Source organism: Onychomys torridus, chromosome 5, assembly GCF_903995425.1.
Source record: "Onychomys torridus chromosome 5, mOncTor1.1, whole genome shotgun sequence".
Lineage (NCBI taxonomy): Eukaryota > Metazoa > Chordata > Mammalia > Rodentia > Cricetidae > Onychomys > Onychomys torridus.
Window position 1 is genome coordinate 87,025,405 of NC_050447.1, and position 20,068 is coordinate 87,045,472.

The window sequence follows — 20,068 nt, forward strand, 5'->3', positions numbered from 1 at the left end:
TAAAAGTTCAGTTCTGAGAACCCACATTAAGTGGTCACAACTGCCTGTTATTCCAGCTCCAAGGAATCTGACATCTTATTTAAGCCACCTCAAGCACCTGCACAGAAATTTAAAGTAATTAGAAATAAAATATCTATTACTTCAATGGAGACACTAATAAACATTGAAATATATGACAAAATGAACATACAATTTGCATGTAAAAGTCAGGAGAAAGAATGTGAAAACTATTGCATTAGTTTACATGGAAATCCCCATACACTAAGCATAGTAATTCTGTAGAGAGCATCAGCAATAGAACATCAATCAGAGGAACATCAGAGTTTGAAATCAAAGTGGGTGTGTTATTATAGTTAGATACTAACAAATTAAAAGTAATGAGCGCATCTTTCAAGATCTCTGGGATGTTGCTATTCAGAGATTGTACTTGTTAATTTTCCATTTCTGTGATAAAATACCATGGCCAGAAGCATCTTACAGAAGGAAGGGTCTATTTAAACTTCCAGTTCTAAAGGCATAAGTGTCTATCATGGTGGGGAGAGTTAACAGCCAGTGACAGGCACGGGAACAAGAAAAGGAGATTCTATCTCAGCCACAGACAGGAATCAGAAAGCAAACAGTGGGCAGAGACTGTAGGCAGTCAAGGCCTGCCTCCAGGTACAGATGTCCTCTATCAAGGCTCCGTCTCCCAAAATTACTGCAACCACCTCAAATAGGACTACCTGGGACCAAATGTTCAAATATCTGAACCTGTGTGGAACATTCTCACTAAAAGTACTGCAGAGACCAAATATAAAGATCTGACACTGAAGATATTGCAGAGCTACTCAGGGCACAGAAAACATGTTCTATGAAATAACAGCAGAAGGTCCACACATCAAGGCAAATATATGGGCCCTGCTGTAGAGAAGACATTTAAAACCACAACAGCCATGGCTGGAAATAACATCTCCTCACTGTGTTATAATCCTGTTAAAAGCACCTGCCACCACTCCTGGGCTCACAAAAAGTATAACATAAAGCTTTCACTGCATGGAAAATTCCAAAAACACAGAACCAAAAGCACCCAGAGAGAAGCTTCGAGAAGCTCCCCTTTCCTACAAAGGCAAGCCCATCCATGACCTCTTAGTGAAAACAAAAAAAAAAAAGACAAGAAAATATTTTAGAATGAATTACACACATACCCCAAACAAAACAACTGCCAAGCAAGATTACTGTTGGAAATAAAGGAATCCTTCAACTTTGAAGAAGAGACAAAGACCTTGCAGGATAAACATAGATTAAAGCCTAAGAAGACCGCCTTGCTTACAGTGCACATGCGCAGTGAGCACTATTTGCTTCCGGGGCTGTCAGTTATCCCCCGAGGAAGACCCTGCACGCTTTTGTTTATCAGTGTTGCTTGGCAACGGCTGTTCCCTAACTGTCAGCTTCTGTTTGCCTGGTCAAACCAGAGCTTATCATTTCTGGGACTCACAGAGTTATGCTCTGGTTGGTAGATGCCCAGTGGTTAAAAGTTCATATTTCTTATTTAGTGTTAAGCTGACAAAAAGGAGGCCACAGTGATGTTCTCCACCCTGAGGGATTTCTTCTGCTTTAAGAAAGAGCCGAAAACTCCCTTGGGGTTTTGTGACGGCCCGAGCAACGGAAAGGAGAGCTGGTCCTGTTGTGACTGTGGGACCGAGGATAGGTACCAACAGCCTTATGACCCAGAAAATAAATTTCATGAAGCTGTGTGTCAAGGAAGGATCAAAACGGTGCTGAAGCTACTCTCTAAGAAGAAGTTTGACGTAAATGACAAGGATAAAAAGGGACGGTGAGAACACTTCGAAACTAAGAATGAGGGGCCATGAGGAAATCGGGTGATGGGAGAATCCTATGTTTCCTAGCTCCATTGAGGACAACAGGGGTGGCGCCTGTGATCACAGAGAGGTCCAGTGTCCAGATCATCTTCTGGAGCAGGGGAAGCACACAACCAAATCTCCAGGTTTACTGTCTCCCCATAACTCACCTACAGAGTATTTTATTGAATATGCAATAGAAAAACATAACAAAATATAAAGAAATGGGATTTAATTTCCATGTACACAAACACAATGCTATATAAATTGTAGAAAGTGCAGAATTCAGGTCATGTTCCTCATGTAAGCCCCTTGAAACACACGAGGGGCCAGGCACCTCCCCTAAGGACCTCCAGTTGCCAGGCTCCACCCACCGAACTCTCTAACTGCCCTAAGGGCTGGACCCTGCCCCCACCCTAGAGTAAAAAGTTCGATCCCTGGATTTGAAAGCCCTCCATTCTCCACCCTGGAAAGCTTCCCTCTGAAAAGTTCCACCGCCCCTCCACAAGAAACTCTATATAAGCCCTGCCTTCTGCTCAGTTCTTCGCTGTTTCTGGCAGCCACCCTCCTGAGTTTTTTTTCTTCCCAATAAATCTCTTGTGAGAGGTCTGTTGTATGATGCGACTTTGTAGTATTTCTTGGCTCCTGACTACCAGGATACCTTTCCATCCGAGCTGTAATGCTTACCTCTTCTTTCACCTACAATTGTCCAAAAAAAATTCAATGTGAATTTTATATGAATGTGTACTAATGTTTATATTCCTTACTGAAGAATAATGAAAAAAAACTCTAAACTTGAAAGATGTCTGGGTGCTCCCCCACCTCTTTCATTTTCTTGTCATTTCTCACTGGTGTCCTCGGGTGTCCTCGCATCTCCATAGATTTCTCGTATTGTTTCTCTTAAGCTTCACTCAGTACTTCATATCATTCTGAGGGGTTATTCATGCTGCCTTGATCAGCCAGAGTTTTCATAGCACCATTTTCTGACAATCTCCAGGTTATCTGCAAATTACTTCCAACATCTTTAGTTATTCCTGGTAGAGGCAAATAAAGCTTGCTGGGAGTTTCACAACTTACAGAGCATCAAACATCTTGCTTTTCCAATGTGGGTCCAACCCAAGGTGTCCTAAATCTCACTTGTGAAATTGCTATTAGATATTGACATTAGGCATAGCAAGGATCTGATTTTAATATATCCTATGAATTTAACTATTGGCAAGAATGAGTCACACTTACTTATTTGAACCCCAAGTTTCCTTTGGCTTAAATTCCTTAAAATCAAAGCCAAGCTTCCTGTGCATTTAGATTTTGTTATTAATTATCCATAGTACTTTTATAGCTAGCATTAAAAAAAACCCTTCAGTGTAAAGACTAGGAATGCTGAGTATATGTCACATTTCAGTGTAAGACACCATGGATTGCACAGTCACATTCTACTTTGTGTATTAAGAATTGCTTTTAAGTATTGACAATAATTGTATGTTAAGAATTGTAAATGCTTTTCCAATTTTGAATGAGTTAAAATGTGAGAAAAACAGAATCTTAATCTGGGTTGATTCATATCTACAACCTGAAGGCTGATCCACCAGGAGCATAAATTTAAAGCAGACCATGTTTCAAGTTTTAAAGAGATTATCTTAGACTCTGTGAAATATATAGTCCTTAATATATTTGCAAAATAGATACAATGGAACTAACATTGACTTGGAATGTATTTGTTACTGAGTTAACATTAATAATTTAAATGTCTAGCAGATGTTTAGCTGTTGTTCAGGGATATTTTCTGAGTCATTGCAAAGGTTCTCATTGATGCATCCTAATTTGACAGGAGAGTAGTATTCCTTTTTAAGACCCACTTTATGGACAAGGAAATCACAACACAGAAAGGCTGAGAAGTAGTTGGTTGGTAATGGAGCCTAGAGCAGGATGCAAATTCATTAGCAGTTCAATCTAATAGTCATATTCTTTCTGTTCAAATAGGCTGATCTTGGCTACCTAGCTGTAAGAGCTGTGAGTTTTATTCATGCTGCCACAAAAGCTCTGTGTAGTAAATTTTTCTAATATAGTAAAAATAAGAGCAAACAGATATAATTTTAGAAAAAATTAAATATTGGTTTATGGATCAGAGCTCATAAATATTATATAATATTTGCAAATACATGAGTGACTGTGTATGTTGGCATAATGTCCTACAGTTTCACTAAAAATATCTCTCATTTCCACAGAACTGCACTCCACTTCGCCTGTTTTTATGGTCATCTGCATCTGGTTTATTTCCTTTTACATAATGAATGTGACATAAATGAACTTGATGATCAAAAGTCCACACCACTAATGAAGGTAGGTCAAAGTCTTCAGTTCAGGAATGAATTTTATATAATTTCAAATGAAAGCAAAATTAATGTCACTTAAATATAAATCATGGTGAAGGAGGCAGTAAGGGGGACGTTTATGTTGAATTCTTTGAATTGATATGTTTTCCTTGTTACAATATCCACAGGCTATACAAAGCTGGGAGACAAAAATTGTTTCTGTCCTCCTTGATAATGAAGCAAATCCCAATATTAAAGACTCCAAGGGAGAAACAGCATTACACCACGCAGTATATGTAGACAGGCCTGATATCGTCACCATTCTCCTTAAATTTGGGGCAAACATTGAAGAAATTACAAAGGTAAAGGTTTTGCAAATTGAATTCCTGAGTAGTTGAAAACTATGTGCTTTAACAATGTTGTGTGTAGGGTCAATTTTCCATGTTTAGGAGCTCAAGTATTTCTTGACTGGCACTTTGAAATAATTTGACTGGTATTCGTTTGAGTATTGATACTTTGTACTGTTTTCTAACCCATTGAGTCCCATTTGTGCAGCCAAAATACTATATGACCATCCACTGGAGCATGATCAGCCTGCCAGGGGCCACACCTTTAAATAAAAATGACTATCCTCTTCCAGCAGCTATCAACTGTCAATATGTCCTCATCAAGGAGCAGAACTTTGTGCCCAATTCCTGTCTCTATACTGAATTTTGTGTCACCTGAGCTTGCACAGTTCTTGAGAATGTTTTCACAATGACTATGACTTCATATGTATATCTGCTCTGTTGTGTCCAGAAGACAGTTTCTTTGTGGTCATCCAGTTCCTCTGGCTCTTGCAGACTTTTCTCTGACTGTCTGCAATGACCTCTGAGGCTTGAGAAGAGGGTTATATCAATGAAGACAGAAAGATGGGTGGGTAAAGAAGTGGGTTGGATTTGAGAAGTAGTTGAAGAAACCAAGTGAATGTGATCAAAATACACTGTATGGAGCTCTCCAAAAATAATTTTAAATGGGGAAGAAAATAAATGTTGACTTATTGAAATATTAGAGAATACAGCTTTGTTTTATGCATTTGTGGAAAATATTTGTTAAAATGTTTATTGGACTTATTATAGTTCCAGATTACTGTATATTATTGGAAAAATCACAGAGGCAGGATCTTAAGACAGCTGTTCACATCTCATGTGGCCTAAAGAGGGCTAGAAATGAATGAATCCATGCTGCCTGTTTGCTTAATACTTAGCTAGCCCACTGAAACCTTACCCACTTCTATTCCCACACTGGCTATGGTGCCAAGCACAATGGATTGAGTCCACCTCATCAATTAACCATCAAGATAATTTCCCACAGCCACATCCATTTGTCAAACTGATGTAGACAATCCCTCAACTGAAACACTCTTTCTAGATCACTCTAAGTTAGTGTTGTTGGTAGTTAAAAATAATCACCACAATGACTTCACTACATTTGAGGGTCTGTTACAATATGGTAGATTGCACTACCAATATTGGATTTGCATGCATACCAATGGCTATGTGTGCATGAGGCAAAGGTTACAATTTTAGTAAATAAAGGGCTATGGAGACAGTGAAGTGCATATATACCCTCCACAAATCCAGTGCACACCCAGTCTCCAGGAAAATTAAAAAAAACAAACAAACCTGACTTCCTCCTGATCTTAAGAAATCAAATCCTATCTCCATTGAGGCCACTAAATTGAATGGTTTCCTGCAGGGAACACTTCCACCATCTACCATCCAAGTGTGTTTTATTTACTAACAAACCACAGCAGCATCTCCTCACTTCACCTGCTTTGCCTATATAGATGTTTGAGTCCACTACTCTTATTTCTTGATGCTTTTGATATAAATTTAGGATGTCTGAAGATTAGTTTACTCCTTGGTCAGCTCTCATAGCATCCTCTCACTTTGTATGAGAGCTAGTCCTTGAAGAAGTACTAGAATCCTTGGGTTAGTTCCAGCTTGACTGTATAAATAGGTGGTGTCTTTAGCAACAAGATCTTATATTCAAGTGATAGGAGGCAACCAAGAGCAGTGGCAATAGCTTATATTGTTTGGGAAATCTCTGGGAGTCCCAATAACTCCAGAGAAGGTTCCCCTTGCCTGGCACTGGTTATTACATTAGTTATAGATTTGGAGAAAAGCTTTTTCTCCCCTTGTGCCATAACTGTGTATATACTACAATAGATGGTTTTAATCTCACTGATAATGATAATCCTAAAACCATGATAGACTTTGAGTATTTAGGTTCTTAAGTAGGATCTCACTATTTAGCCCAGACTAAGCAGGATTTCACTGTTTAGCTCAAACTAACCTAGAAGTCATAATCTTCCTGCAATACCCTTCATTCTCTTGATGGAATTACACTAAACACTCAGTTACACTGATCTGTATGTTTTTTTCAGCTCTCAGCTATTGCTCTGACCTCTTGGCTTTTAACTGCAATTGGCTCTGTGCTTCTTATTTAACAAGACGGTTACATCTACATGTATGCACTACCTTTAGTACACTACAGTCACTCAGTAATGTGGACTTAGACACAAAATTGATAGAATTCAGCAGGTAGAGAGTACAACAGAAATCCACAACTGGTCAAAATGCAGAGAGTAAATGTCCATGGGAGCCTAGCCACAATTGAAGCATGGTCCTAATTGTCTTATTAATGAAAACCTGGAGTCAGATATGGGGGTAAAAGCTGAAAGATCAGAGAAGCAAAGGAGCACTCACAGTCACCTCTTACCCCTCTGACTCTTTAGACCAAAAAAAGCCAAGCTTCTGTCTCTACCTTGCCTTATTATTTCCTCTCTCCTTCCAGCCATATCACTTCCTGTCTCCTGTTTGTACAGACCTCCAGACTTCTATGGTTAACTAGTGGCTAGCTCCACCCTCTGATCCTCAGTCAAGCTTGATTTGTCAGAACACAAACAAAATATCACATTTCCCCTTTTTGTCTAAAATAAAAAAGAGAAGGTTATGACTAACATAGGAAAACTATATACAACAAGTACATTAACTACGTAATATATATATATATATATATATATATATATATATATATATATATACAATATATAGGCAGTAATTACATCAACAATGTCTAATCCATTTACATTTGACAAATTCAGAGAAAATAACCCCAATGTCCAGACATAAACATATACACATACACACACACACACACACACACACACACACACACACACACACACACACATACACACACACGAGAGAGAGAGAGAGAGAGACAGAGACAGAGACAGACAGACAGACAGACAGAGAGAGAGAGAGAGAGATATTAAATGGATTTAGTAGGTTGTACATACACACATATGTATGTGGCAGTAATAAAGAAAAGGTCATGAATTTGAGAGCATAAGGGGAAACAGGAGGAACTGGAGAAGTAAGTGATGGAGTAGAAATTATGTAAATACTCATGTAGGAACTTATCAAACAATTTAAATTAAACACATTTAAAAAAATCATGTTTTAGGCTTTCTAAACTATAAGACAGTTTTCATTTTATAAAAAGACAGAATCCATTTCAAGGTAAACAATCAAAGTTTCTCTGAGTTCTCACTTACTTTGAGACCATTTCTTCAGTGACCTATTTGGACCAGGAGCCTGACATTGTTTCCTCAATACAGAATCAGGCAGATCTTCCTCTGCATCCTCAGGAAACTTCCATATCATTACTAGGCTCTGACAATTGCGTCTCTTTAACAATGTCTGCTGTTTCTAATGTTTGCTCCACAGATTTGCCAAACATTATTTTAGAAAACATTTTTCAAATCCTGGACAATTCCAAAATTTTGTCATAATTCTTATTTTTAATTGTTATTTATTCTTCTCTTATACAATACATCCCAACCACAGCTTCCTTTCCCTCTACACCTCCCAGTCCCGCCTTCCCCTGCCCTCTCCACCAGATCCATACCCACTCACCCACCAGAACCCCACACACCCTAATGCCCCATCTGTCTGTCCCCAGAAAAGACCATGTCTCCCAAGGTCATCAACCAAACACAGCAAAACAAAATACAATAAGACCAGGCACAAAACCTCACATCAAGATTGGGAGAGGCAGCCGGGCAATGGTGGCGCACGCCTTTAATCTCAGCACTCAGGAGGCAGAGGCAGGAGGGTCTTTATGAGTTCGAGGCCAGCCTGTTCTATAGAGCGAGTTCCAGGACAAGCTCCAAAGCTACACAGAGAAACCTTGTCTCAAAAAACAGGAAAAAAAAAAAAAAAGAAAAAAAAATATTGGGAGAGGCAATCCAACAGAAGCAAAAGGGTTCCAAGAACATGCAAAAGAATCACTGTTAGGAGTCCGCCCAAAACACAAAGCCAACAACCATAACATGTGCATCGGATCTAGCACATGCAGGCTCTGTGATTGTTGCTTCAGTCTCTGTGAGGCCCCATGAGGCCTGCTTCATTGATTTCTTTGGGCCTTGCTCCCTGTATCCTCAACTTATCTAGTGTCCCATAAATCCTCCTCTCCCTCTTCTGCAGGGTTCCCCAAGCTCCGGGGGTGGGACCTAACAGAGACCTCCAACATGGGTTCTCTATCTGCCTAAGGTTTGGCTATGGGTTTTGGTATCCTCTCTGATCAGCTGCCAAGATAGCCTCTCTGATGATGTCTGGGCTAGGCACCGATCTATGAGTATAGCGGAATTAAGAATCATTTCATTGATTTTATGGGGGTGGGGTGAGGGGAGTCAATTGTGTTTGGGTCTACCCTAGGTGTCTGAGCTATCCAGCCTCTGGTTTCTAGGCCATGTCAGCCATGGGCTCCTTTTCATAGCTTGGGTCTCAAATTTTACCTGTCATTGGTTGGCCCACATATTCTGTACTACCACTGCCCCAGCACATCTTGTAGGCAGGACAGATTGTAAGTCAAAGATTTTGTGGCTGGGTTGGTGTCATACTTCTTAATCAAATTTCTCTATTGGGAAATGGTGCATCTGCCACGTGTCTTTTGAAATGCAGGAAAACCTCCAACATAGTGAAGAAAATTTAGCTTATCCATGTAACAAAGGATTGAAAAACTTTTGCTACTGTGTTTTGATTTGAGTCTCTTGAGATACTTTCAAGAAATTTTCATTAGATGGGAACAGTAACAGGACTCCAAAATACCATGATAAATGCTGTGACAGGAACCAGTGGTTCATGAGACGGAAGTGTTCCTCATGAGTTTTGGAGAGGACTAGAAGTCCTGTGACTGCTGTAGGCAGGCTTGGAGCATTGCAATGCTGAGAAACGTGAGAACGCACAGCAGGCTGAGGAGAAAAGGACTACAGGTCTCTAGTCTACGGTAAACATTATGTTCACAGGGCTAGCTACATTGTTCTCAGTTCAGGTATGGAATATGCAGTATTGTGAATTATTCATTGATATCATTACAGGATGGATTCACCCCTCTGCTGCTAGCACTCCAAGAAAGGAAACTCCTCATGACAGAACATTTAATAGCTCATGGTGCAAACATTTATGCATGTGATAATTTTCGAAGGTACTGTGTTCAACTTTTTAAAACACTACTTGTGGTCTAGAATAGTAAAAATCACTCAGATAAAGAATATTATAGGAATATACTAGATATATCAATAAAACATCCTTTTTATGAAATGATTATAGCAAAGAACAATATATAGTCAGGTTCATATTCCCTATGACAATGAAAGTTTTTTTCTTATTTAGAATCTTATTTTGTCTATCATATAATCTTATATTAGCTGATAGATTTCATATTAGTGTTTTGAAAAACACTAACTGAACACTATTAATTCAGTTACTGATTCATCATGAAATTCTTAGTAACTTTATATTTTAATTTCTTCTAGAATGTATAAAAATTAAAATCATAGGTTGAATGACTCTTTGCTTTAAACTTCTTTCTTTGAATAATACTTAAGAATCTGAACTCTGAGCATTCAAGATGCTTAAGTATGGTTAGTAAATGATCAATGCTACACACACAGGCTGTATATTTAATTAGTAAAATATATAAAATTCATTGTTTAAGTAACTTGTCTCTGTCATTCTAGAACAACTCTCATGTATGCAGTTAAATGGGATTCTGAAGATATTGTTGAGATTTTACTGAAGAAAGATGTTGATTACTCCGTAAAGGATATCTTTGGATGGAATGCACTGCAGTATGCCACGGCAGGAAAGCGCAAAGTGTAAGTATACACATTAAGATACTAATGAGCCCTGAATTTAGGCACAAATTATTTACAAATGTATTTTCCACCAGGTGAGACTTCATTATTTAAGTACTTTTGGAATGGAGATATTTTAGTCAAGTCTACCTGCCATGGAGCAAGCAAAAGTATAGATTAGTCAGAAGTAGCAATGAGTGCAGGGGATTTTATCTCAGGGCTGATCTATGTTATGGTGATGGTGGGATTCACACCCAGGGACCTGGTTGTACTGGGTATGTGTTCTACTATTGAGTGCCACCCCAGCCTCTTTTTCTAAAGCTTTAAGATCTTTACCTTTGAAGATCTCAGCATCCTCCATTTCATTCCAGTATAACAGTCATGCATGGTATAGAGTTTTATTTTTTGAATTATTTTTTTGAGTCTCAAAGTTTGTAGTTTAACAGAAAATCCTATTACTTTCCTCTAGGAATTATTTTGTCCATCCTATTCCCTGAGTGCCCAACAATGTAACAAGTTCCCTAAGTTCTAGCCAAACCTCTTACGTATGTCAGATAGTCGGGGCAGACACTAGTGGAACCTACTAACCATTTATTCGTGGGAATTTGATGTGATGAAGCCTGTCCTTCATCTTGTGCTGACCTACTTTGACTATAAGATCTATAGTCACTATAATCACTATCACTGATTGTGATCTGAGTCTTTATCATAACAGTCATGGAGTCTTCAGAGCTAGACCATATTCCCGTGTGTTTGTAAATTCAAAATTGTTCCCATTACCATAGTACTGTACTCTGGCAGCCCAGACTCTAAAATTTCCCCACAATCATTGCCAGGCAACTGAATCTGACCAGGTATTCAAATCATTCCAGTATCCTAGAAGATCATTACAGTAAGAGACTTTGGAGAAATCTCTTTTCTGCCATAAAATGGGTTTGTGGATATACTAAGTTATCACATGGATCCAAACATTTGCAGAAAGAAGCCCAAGATGCTTTCTTTTGTTGATAGCAGCAATCTTTATGCAAAGGTTCTGTTGCATCATCTTCTGTAGCACAGACTGTGGTTCCATCAGATCTCTGTCACCTTTCTCAGGGATGGTGACAGGACATGATTGGTCTACCAAGTGTCTGTTCCATATTAAGGAACATTTCTCAAGACACTTTTGAGTCTGTGCCTCAATAATTCAGAATATTTTCCAATTTTGTCCCAGAAGGAAGAAACTGAGTACAATTCTCTGAATCTAAATTCTATTAACTATATTTAATAGCTAAGTCCCATCACATCTCATTAGTGTGATTATGCATGTATGAAAAATGATTGTCTTCTGTGTCAGTTGGGGATTAGCATGGAGACTAAGGATCAATATGACAAAACTCAGCTACTTAGTATTCCATTGTTGAGTAATGGAAGAACAGCAATAGACCAAACAATGTCTTGGCATTCATTAGTGTTCTTACCTGGGGCTAACTCTTTACGTCAATAATAACAATATCTTACATTTGTAGCATTTGAAAATAGGCCCATTGATGAAATACAGAGTGGTTTTCATTTGGGATTCTAATCAGTTCAAGATTGAGAGGAAAATTATATATCGATTTACTGCTTCTGTGCATATTTTTAGGCGGTGAAATTTTCATGGCAACCTGGTGCACTCAAGTAGTAAGTCCTGAGATTTGGAGCCTAAGAGAAACACTGTCTCAGAACAAGGAGACAGAGGAATCCTTCTACTATCAGGGCACCTTCTATCCTGTCAAGATAATCTAGATGGTTTGAGCTGTATTGCCATTGAATGGACATTTCACTTTATTCTTTCCTTCTTCAGTGAGAAACTTTATAAAAAGGTTTAGAGCTTATGAACTTGAAAGGTATAGCAATATGTTCTGGCAAAATCTCTGATACTTTTTAATACTCAAGAATTTAATATAGTGATAAATGTTTTCCTATCAATATTAATAACTTTATTACCACCATTTCTATACATGGAAGAAAGAGTATGATTTTGGAGTATGAGGACTCACAACTCTCAAGTCAACACAGTCTCTTTGTAGGTAAGTCTTCTTCAGCTTCATTCTCCATACTCCTTCCTTAGAAAGATTGGAGTAAGAATGTTCTGATTTTCTGAAATAGGATATCATTTGGGAATATGCTTATGAGTGGTGTAGCTGGATTTTAGGGTAGATCTATTCCCAAGTTCCGGAAGAACTACCACACTGCGTTCCCTAGTGGCTGTACAAGTTTGCACTCCACCACCAGTGGATGAGTGTTCCCCTTACCCTACATCCTCAAAGAGGAGTTTTAATTTTTTAAATACATTTTAATTGAAATATAATCACATCACTTTCCCCTATCTTTCCTTTCTCTAGCCCACCCCCCCTCAGCAGTTGAAGTAAAAATTATTTAAGAAATTAGTTGTATAAAACTGAGTTGTCTAAAGTATATCAGTTTTGCACTGGAAATGTATACTTGGATCTAAAAATATTTTAAGATTATCATGTTGAGATGACGAGCCTTCTGCTTTTGTCTAGCTCCCAGAACATCTAGTGTTCTGAATAAGTTTTTCTTTCAGAAAATGTTAACATGTTGTATATTTCCTTAATAATCATCACCCTACACTGTATTCAAATTTTATTTTTCTAATTTATTCTGTTATATGTGTGAGTGTTTTGCTTGCATGTATGCATGGATACTGTGTGCACATCTGGTGCTTGTGGGAATGAGACGATGGAGATTGTAATACACCACTTAAGTTTTTGGAACTGAACCCAGGTGCTCTCCAAGAGCAACAGGCGCTCTTAACGTCCTTTCAGCCACCCCTACATAGTATACTTCTGTTAAGATGCACTTTTACTTCATATTAATCATGAATAATGAAAAATGCATTTTAATTCACATTAATAATGAATGCATTGCAATAAGTGACTGTGATTACTTTTTGAGATGTCACTGAAAGTATGATTTGTATCAGTAGAACAAAACCCAATATTTACTCATTTTCTGATTTCCTTTCCTAAGTATATAATTTAAATGATTTTTTTATTTTTATACATTTTAATTAAAGTATAATTAGGTCACTTTCCCTTTTCCCTTTCTTCCCTCCAGCACCTCCACACTCCAGCTTCTTCCATGTCCCCCCTCTCATTCTCAAATTGATAGTCTCTTTTTCCCTTATAATTATTGTTAAAAAAACCAGCATGCACGCACATGCATGTTTATGTATGCATGTATGTATGTATAACTACAACCTACTGAGTTCAGTTTTATTGTTGTGCTCATATGGTTTCAGTACTGACTACAGTTTCATTGGACAACCAATTAGGGGGCTCATCCCTGAGCAATACTAACTCTCCCTGTCTCAGCAGTCATTAGTTTCCTACAGTTCCTTACCCAGGAGCATTACCCCTCACCCCTTCGTTGTTAGCATGCCTTTTGATATTGCCTTTGTTCAGATCTTGTTTACACAGCCATTTCTATGAGAGATGGTTTCACAGCAGACTTCCAGACTCTTAGTCTTTCTAACTGACTCTTCTGTAATGTTCCCTGAGCCATAGATGCTGGAGTTGTGATGTAGATGAATCCATTAGGACGGGGCTCCATGCTTTCTGTTGATCTCTGCTTTTTGTCTCCTTGGATATTGTGGTGATAGTCTCTGTTTGCTATAAAGAGACACTTCTTTGATGAGAGGGTCTGTTGATCATGTTTGTCTTTAAAAATCAGCTCTTAGATTCTCTGTATTTATTGATTCTCTGTCGTGTTTTCTTTGTTTCTAGTCCATTCACCTCTGCTTTAATTTTTATTTATTATTTCTTGCCATCCACTGCTTGAGGTTTGGCTCTTGTTTTTCCAAATTCTTGAATGGTATCACTAAGTCATTTATTTTCATGGTGACTTTTCTATGTAGGCACTTAGGTCTATGAACTGCCCTCTTAGAACTGTCACAGAAGTTTTGATGTGTTGAGTTTCTACTTCCACTCAGTTGAGGATTGTTTTTCTTTCTTGATTTCCTCTTTGATCCACTCAATAATGACTTGTTTAATCTCCATGAGCTTATATGCATACTACAGTTTTATTTGCTGTCAATTTAAGTTTTATTATACAATAGTCAGATATGATACATGGTATTATTTCAACTTTCTATACTTCTTAAGGTTTTCTTTGTGTACCAGCATAAGCTCTACTTTAGAGGAACTTCTGAGTGCTTCTGAGTAGAACGTATTTTCTTGGGTATTTAGGTGGAATAATGTAAATACTTGTTAGGTATATTTAGTGACATTTAATTCTGTGGCTTTTGGTTGATTTTTTTTGCCAAATAAACTATCTATTGGGAACATTGTGGTTTTGAAATCACCTCCTTTTATTGGGTTCATGTTCATCTGTGCCTTTAATTCTATCAAGTTTACTCTTATGAAGTTAGATGCACCAGAGTTTGGTGCATATATGTTAAGTAGTATAATATTTTCTTGATTAATTAATACTTTGATTAGTATGAAGTGCCTTTCTTTGTCTCTTCTGATTCATTTTATGTTGAAATCTATTTAGTCAGATATTAGGATGGCAATACCTGCTTGCTTCCTAATTCTATTTGCCTAGAATACTTTTTCAATTTTTTCATTGTAAGATAGTGCCTAACATTAAAACTAAGATATTTTTTTATAGGCAACAAATGGTTGAATTTGTTTCCTAATCCATATAGGTAGTCTTTGTATTTTGCTTGGAGTATTGAGGTGACTAATATTTGGAATTATTATTGAAAGTTGTGTGTAGATTGCAGTCTTTAGCTTTGTTTGTTTTCATTCTAAAAGTTTCTAGCTATATTTATTCTTCTCTTCAGTTAAAAGTATTCCACTCAGTATTCTGCTTAGAGTTTTTGTTTGATATCATATTTTAGATTGTATTATGTAAAGATTTTCTTTCTCTTTCAACTATGCAGACAGATTTGCTGGGCACAGGAGTATTGGTTGACATGCATGGTATTTTAGTATGTGAAGTGCATTGCTGCATACTCAGAAATTAGCTGTTATTCTGATGAATTTTCATTTCTAAGTGATGTATGTGTTTCCTTCTCTTGCAGCTTTCAATATTTTCCCTTTCCTGCATATTTAGTACATTATATCACTATCATGTGCTTTGTGGTGTTTCTTTTCAGGTCTTGTCTAGTCGGGGTTCTGATTGCTTCTTGTATCTTCATGTGTGCATCTTTCCTTACTTGGGTAAAGTTTTCTTCTGTGATCTTGTTAAAAATCTGGTCTATGCTACTGACCTAGAATTATTCTCCCTCATCTATGCCTATAGTTCAAAGATTTGATTCCTGCATAGCCCTTTGCTGTGTCTTTTATTTTTTCATGTTATTTGTTAATTTTGTTTAGATCTTTTCCTTTATCTTCTTTTCCTGATATTCTATCTTTTGTCTGATTTCTTATATTAGTAAGGCTTTCCTCTGTGCTTTATAATTGGATATTGAAATTTTCAAATTTTATCTTTATTTTAGACATTGATCTTGAGCTAGGCCTTTGGGTATGGAGATGGCCCCAATGGGAAACGGTGGAATATGGGAAGCGGGGAGAAGTGACTTACCCAGCAAAGGTGGCTCACAAACAGAGGGTTCACAGCCTTGGTTCTACTATAGACTTGTGAGTTTGCAGAGAAAGTTGAGAAGCAACTTCCCCAGCAAAGATAACTAGGAAATATAGATGGCATGCCTCCTGCAGATCTAAAACAAGTCATATGAGTAGGGAGATAGAAAAAGGGTGGAGTGGGATGGGAAATAGAAGAGACTTACCCAACAAAGGTGACTGTCTTAATTAAAGTTTCTATTGCTGTGATGAAACACCATGACCAAAAAGCAAGTTGGGAAGGAAAGAGTTTGTTGGCTTACACTTCCAGATCATAGTCCATCAGCTGGAGCTGATGCAGAGGACATGGAGGGGAGCTGCTTACTAGCTTGCTTCATATGGCTTGCTCAGCCTGCTTTGTTATAGAACCCAGGACCACCAGTACAAGAGTGGCCATACTAACAATGGGCTGGGTCCTGCCCCATTGAGCACTAGGTGAGAAAATGCTTTATAGCTGGATCTCATAGAGGCTTTTCCTCAACCGAGGCTCCTTTCTCTCTAATGACTCTAGCTTGTGTCAAGCTGGCACAGAAAACCAGCCAGCACAGTGAAGATACTTTCTCAAGAGTAATGCCAATAGGATATCACTGTGTGTTGTCTTTTGTGTTTTATATAAAAGGAAAACTAATTTTCTATCCCAATAGAAAGAACTTTAGTGATTTATTAAGTGAAATATATGCACATACCTAGGTATGCACCTATAATTTCATAACAATCCATCTTCCATACATATTTTCTCTAACCTTATCTTCCCAGTGAGTACTTTTAAACTTCTGCATAGGAGCAGTGTGCAGAGTGGATGTGTACTGAAGGAAGTGAACTTATCCATGGTTATTTCCAAAGGTAGCAACAATAGCAATTGATCATACATCATAGCAAAGAATGAGAATTGCAGCCATATATGAAAGAGCTCATGACCATTGACCCCAGAGGAGATCAGGGAGTTGAGGAGCATTGATTTTGCCTTTCCTCTTTCCTGATTCCTTACAAGTCTTTATGAGAAACATTGTCCGGAACAGCGTATTGTCTCAGGTTCTTTCTGATGGGTTGTTTCATCCTTACCTGAACAAATGCAGTTGTGTACTTGGAGAAGGTTTGATGTGTGTGTGTGTGTGTGTGTGTGTGTGTGTGTGTGTGTGTGTGTGTGTTATTCTGTCTTCAAATAGATCCTAGTATCATTATTCAAGACAAACTACTTTCTTTGCTAGTTAGTTATGGTCAGTACTGATTCTGGCAATGGTACTCTGCCATCAATCTGATAATTCATTCAAGATTATGGTCACTGTACATGATCACTTACTTTTAGGTATCTAATGCTGATAATTTCTTTCATTCTTTTATTCAATAAATTCAAAGAAGGTGAAGATTTCTTGATGCATTAATCATTTGCCAATAGCATAGTTATTATTTACCCTAGAAGCTTCTTCAGGTATAAGTATTATATTTTTGTAGAGTAATATCATCTACTGAAATATGTCTTAATATTGCTTCAATCACAGGAAATCACCTCGGAGACATCTCTCAATCAGGGTAGGATTTTGGAGTGTTTAAGAATGAATGTTAAATTATAATTTGAACCAGGGAAAAGAAGCTAGTGTCTACTGGATGTTATATTCCATGTGATTCACTTAATGTTCTTCATTTATTAGTATAATCATATGTATTTAAGCATTTATATCATTGTAATTGTCTTACTAGTTTAGCAACTGTCACCCAAAGAGTTTGATTAATTCTATGATCCCATGGTTCACAAGTAGCCAATTCATGAATTAAACGTCAGCCTGTGCATTCTCTCACTCCTCTAACTACACTGAGATGGTCCCATATAGAAAGCCAGTTCTTTGTTATGTGCCAACTCTAGGTTAGAGTTTTCCTGAGAAGCCTAGCTATATAGTTTGTCTGAATCTTTTGGCAGCTGCTGTTACTCAGCACATTGGTACATCAGACTACCATCAAATATTAGAGCGAAAAACCTCACTTAACTGTGTGCATGGAGTCATAGGTTTGAAATGAACAAGATGAGAGAAGCCTTGGATTTATTTTATAAAAATTGTACTGCATGTGCACATAAACCATGTTATGTGTATCATGTTTAGTGACTAAAGAGCATTATTAATTTATTCTCAGTTTTGTTTTCTCTTCAAACTTCCCAAGTAAAGGAAGGATTTCTTTTTTTTAAATCAAGTCTTTGTTTCCCTATGACATTAGGCTTCTTGAAATTTTAGTGTACGTTTTACTTTTCTTCAAGTTTCTTTACATGTAGTTTAGAATTCTTGTTAGCCAAATATCACTTCTTGTTTTTACTTAAGAATCTCAGATTATCAAAATTTTGAGTTTTCAAAAGAAAAAAATATCCTGGGCACAGCAAACTAGATTCAACATCCTAGATGATGGTGGTTCTGCTGAAACACCCAAACCTAAAGGCTGTGTTCTATGAAGATGAAAATAGAAATGGCCCAATTTGGATGCACATGTTCGTTAACTAGAGGACAGGGAATGCTTCAGTAGGAGAATTGGGGAGTGAGTCAAGTGTCCCAAGCGGAAGAGAACAAGAGTGACATCACAAAGTGAGCCCAGTGGTGGAAGATCAGAATGGCTTTAACAGGGGAGGGCAGTCTTACAAGGAGCACCAAGGTGGTCCACAGGAATACGAGTGTGGGCTTACAATTAAAGACAATAAAGCTATTTGTAAGGACACAGGATATTGATCTTCTATCACTAGATGTTGAAATATAGCAGAAAGTAATTTGTAAAATATGTTGCCTTTTGTGGTTAACTGTAAGAAATGACAAATTCCAGGATTCTGTTGAAATTACTTGAGCCATAGTGAAGTCTTGACAGAACACAGAAATGTGTCGCCGAGGATAGGCTAGAGAATGTTCGGTACCAAGAACAGGAAGGAGCAGAATGAAATTTGTCTGTGACCCAGGGCAACTGCTTCCTTTCCTGCGTATCTTTTCCCAAGTCATATCTATCCTTTTCAGATTCAAATGTGCAACATCTTCATAGAAAGTAGTAACATGTACAGGCTTGGGGCTGGGATTGCTCCCCCTCCATTTACCTTATTTGCCTGAAGCAGGGAGCTAGCTGCTACTCAGGTTCTTTGAGCCCATACTTTCAGGAATCTGCACCTTGCTGGGATGAATATTTAAAGACTGAAGAGCATCACTGAAGACTGCAGAAGAGGGAACAAGGAGTGGTATCCTATAGAAGGAAGACATCTAGAGAATTTAGAGGGAAACAGAGGCAAAAGTACAATCTGCTTTTCCAGAAGTCTCTGACATCGACTGGGCACATGAAGGTTTTTAAGTGTTTGGTGGTGGTTGAATAAGCCTGAGCCAGTTAAGAAGCATAACTGAGTAATTTAGATTGTGATGTTTGGCCTTCCCTGAGAAGAGCATTCCTAACAGTAATTATACATTTATATATTCATTTATAAATTTGGTATTCAAGCATTTTAAAAGTTTTGTTTTGTTTTGTTTTACTACTTCATTAGCTATTTGGATGAATTAATGTGATGGTTTCCTTTCAATGTCTTTTTTTTTTTCATTCTGAAGAATGAAGGCTACCATTTATACAGTTTGGTGTTTTATGAATAGAGAATAGAATAGATACACTGTATCCTTCTACCTTGTTTGGGTCTATCATTTTATCTAAATTTATGTTGAAAAGTTATGTGAACAATTGATAGTAATTTGGGTGCAATCATCAGGACAATTTTCAAGACAAATGATCTTCAGGTTCCACCAAATTATTGATTGATAGTACTTAATGTGGAACTATGTGTGAATCCTTATTAGCAAATGCAGAGATTGGGAAAAGTGGAGGCAGAAAGTAACAATTGAAAGAATTTTATAAACCAATCATTTAATAACAATATAAAGAAACACCATTTGCTATTCAAATAACTAAACTTTCAGAATATTTTATAGACTACTACTCACCTGTTCTATTGTGTGTTTTTGCTTGAAAGATATTACTTCAAGTCGGAGTCATTGATTTCTATGTGTTCAAGGTCAGAGTATACAACTAATTTTGAAACTCAGGTAATCAGAGCCTTTTTGAGAAAATTTGTTTTTTGTGGTGTTTGAATTGTTAAAATGCAGCAGTTGTCAAAAT

General features: G+C 37.5%; 1 protein-coding gene across 1 annotated transcript; it reads left to right on the top strand.

Moving 5' to 3' along the window:
• The first annotated feature begins 1,562 nt into the window (after nt 1-1,562).
• On the top strand, nt 1,563-10,362 carry LOC118584610 (putative ankyrin repeat domain-containing protein 19). The gene is made up of 5 exons (XM_036188884.1): nt 1,563-1,813; nt 4,064-4,178; nt 4,339-4,512; nt 9,579-9,685; nt 10,221-10,362. Exons 1-5 carry the CDS (start codon nt 1,563-1,565, stop codon nt 10,360-10,362), a joined length of 789 nt encoding a protein of 262 aa, XP_036044777.1.
• The last annotated feature ends 9,706 nt before the right edge of the window (nt 10,363-20,068 follow it).

Bases quoted from the DNA above. Each gene is read 5' to 3' on its own strand.
- LOC118584610 (XM_036188884.1), top strand. From the start codon at position 1,563: ATGTTCTCCACCCTGAGGGATTTCTTCTGCTTTAAGAAAGAGCCGAAA. The intron at 4,179-4,338 runs GTAGGTCAAAGT...CAATATCCACAG, and splicing joins AGTCCACACCACTAATGAAG to GCTATACAAAGCTGGGAGAC. The intron at 9,686-10,220 runs GTACTGTGTTCA...CTGTCATTCTAG, and splicing joins GCATGTGATAATTTTCGAAG to AACAACTCTCATGTATGCAG.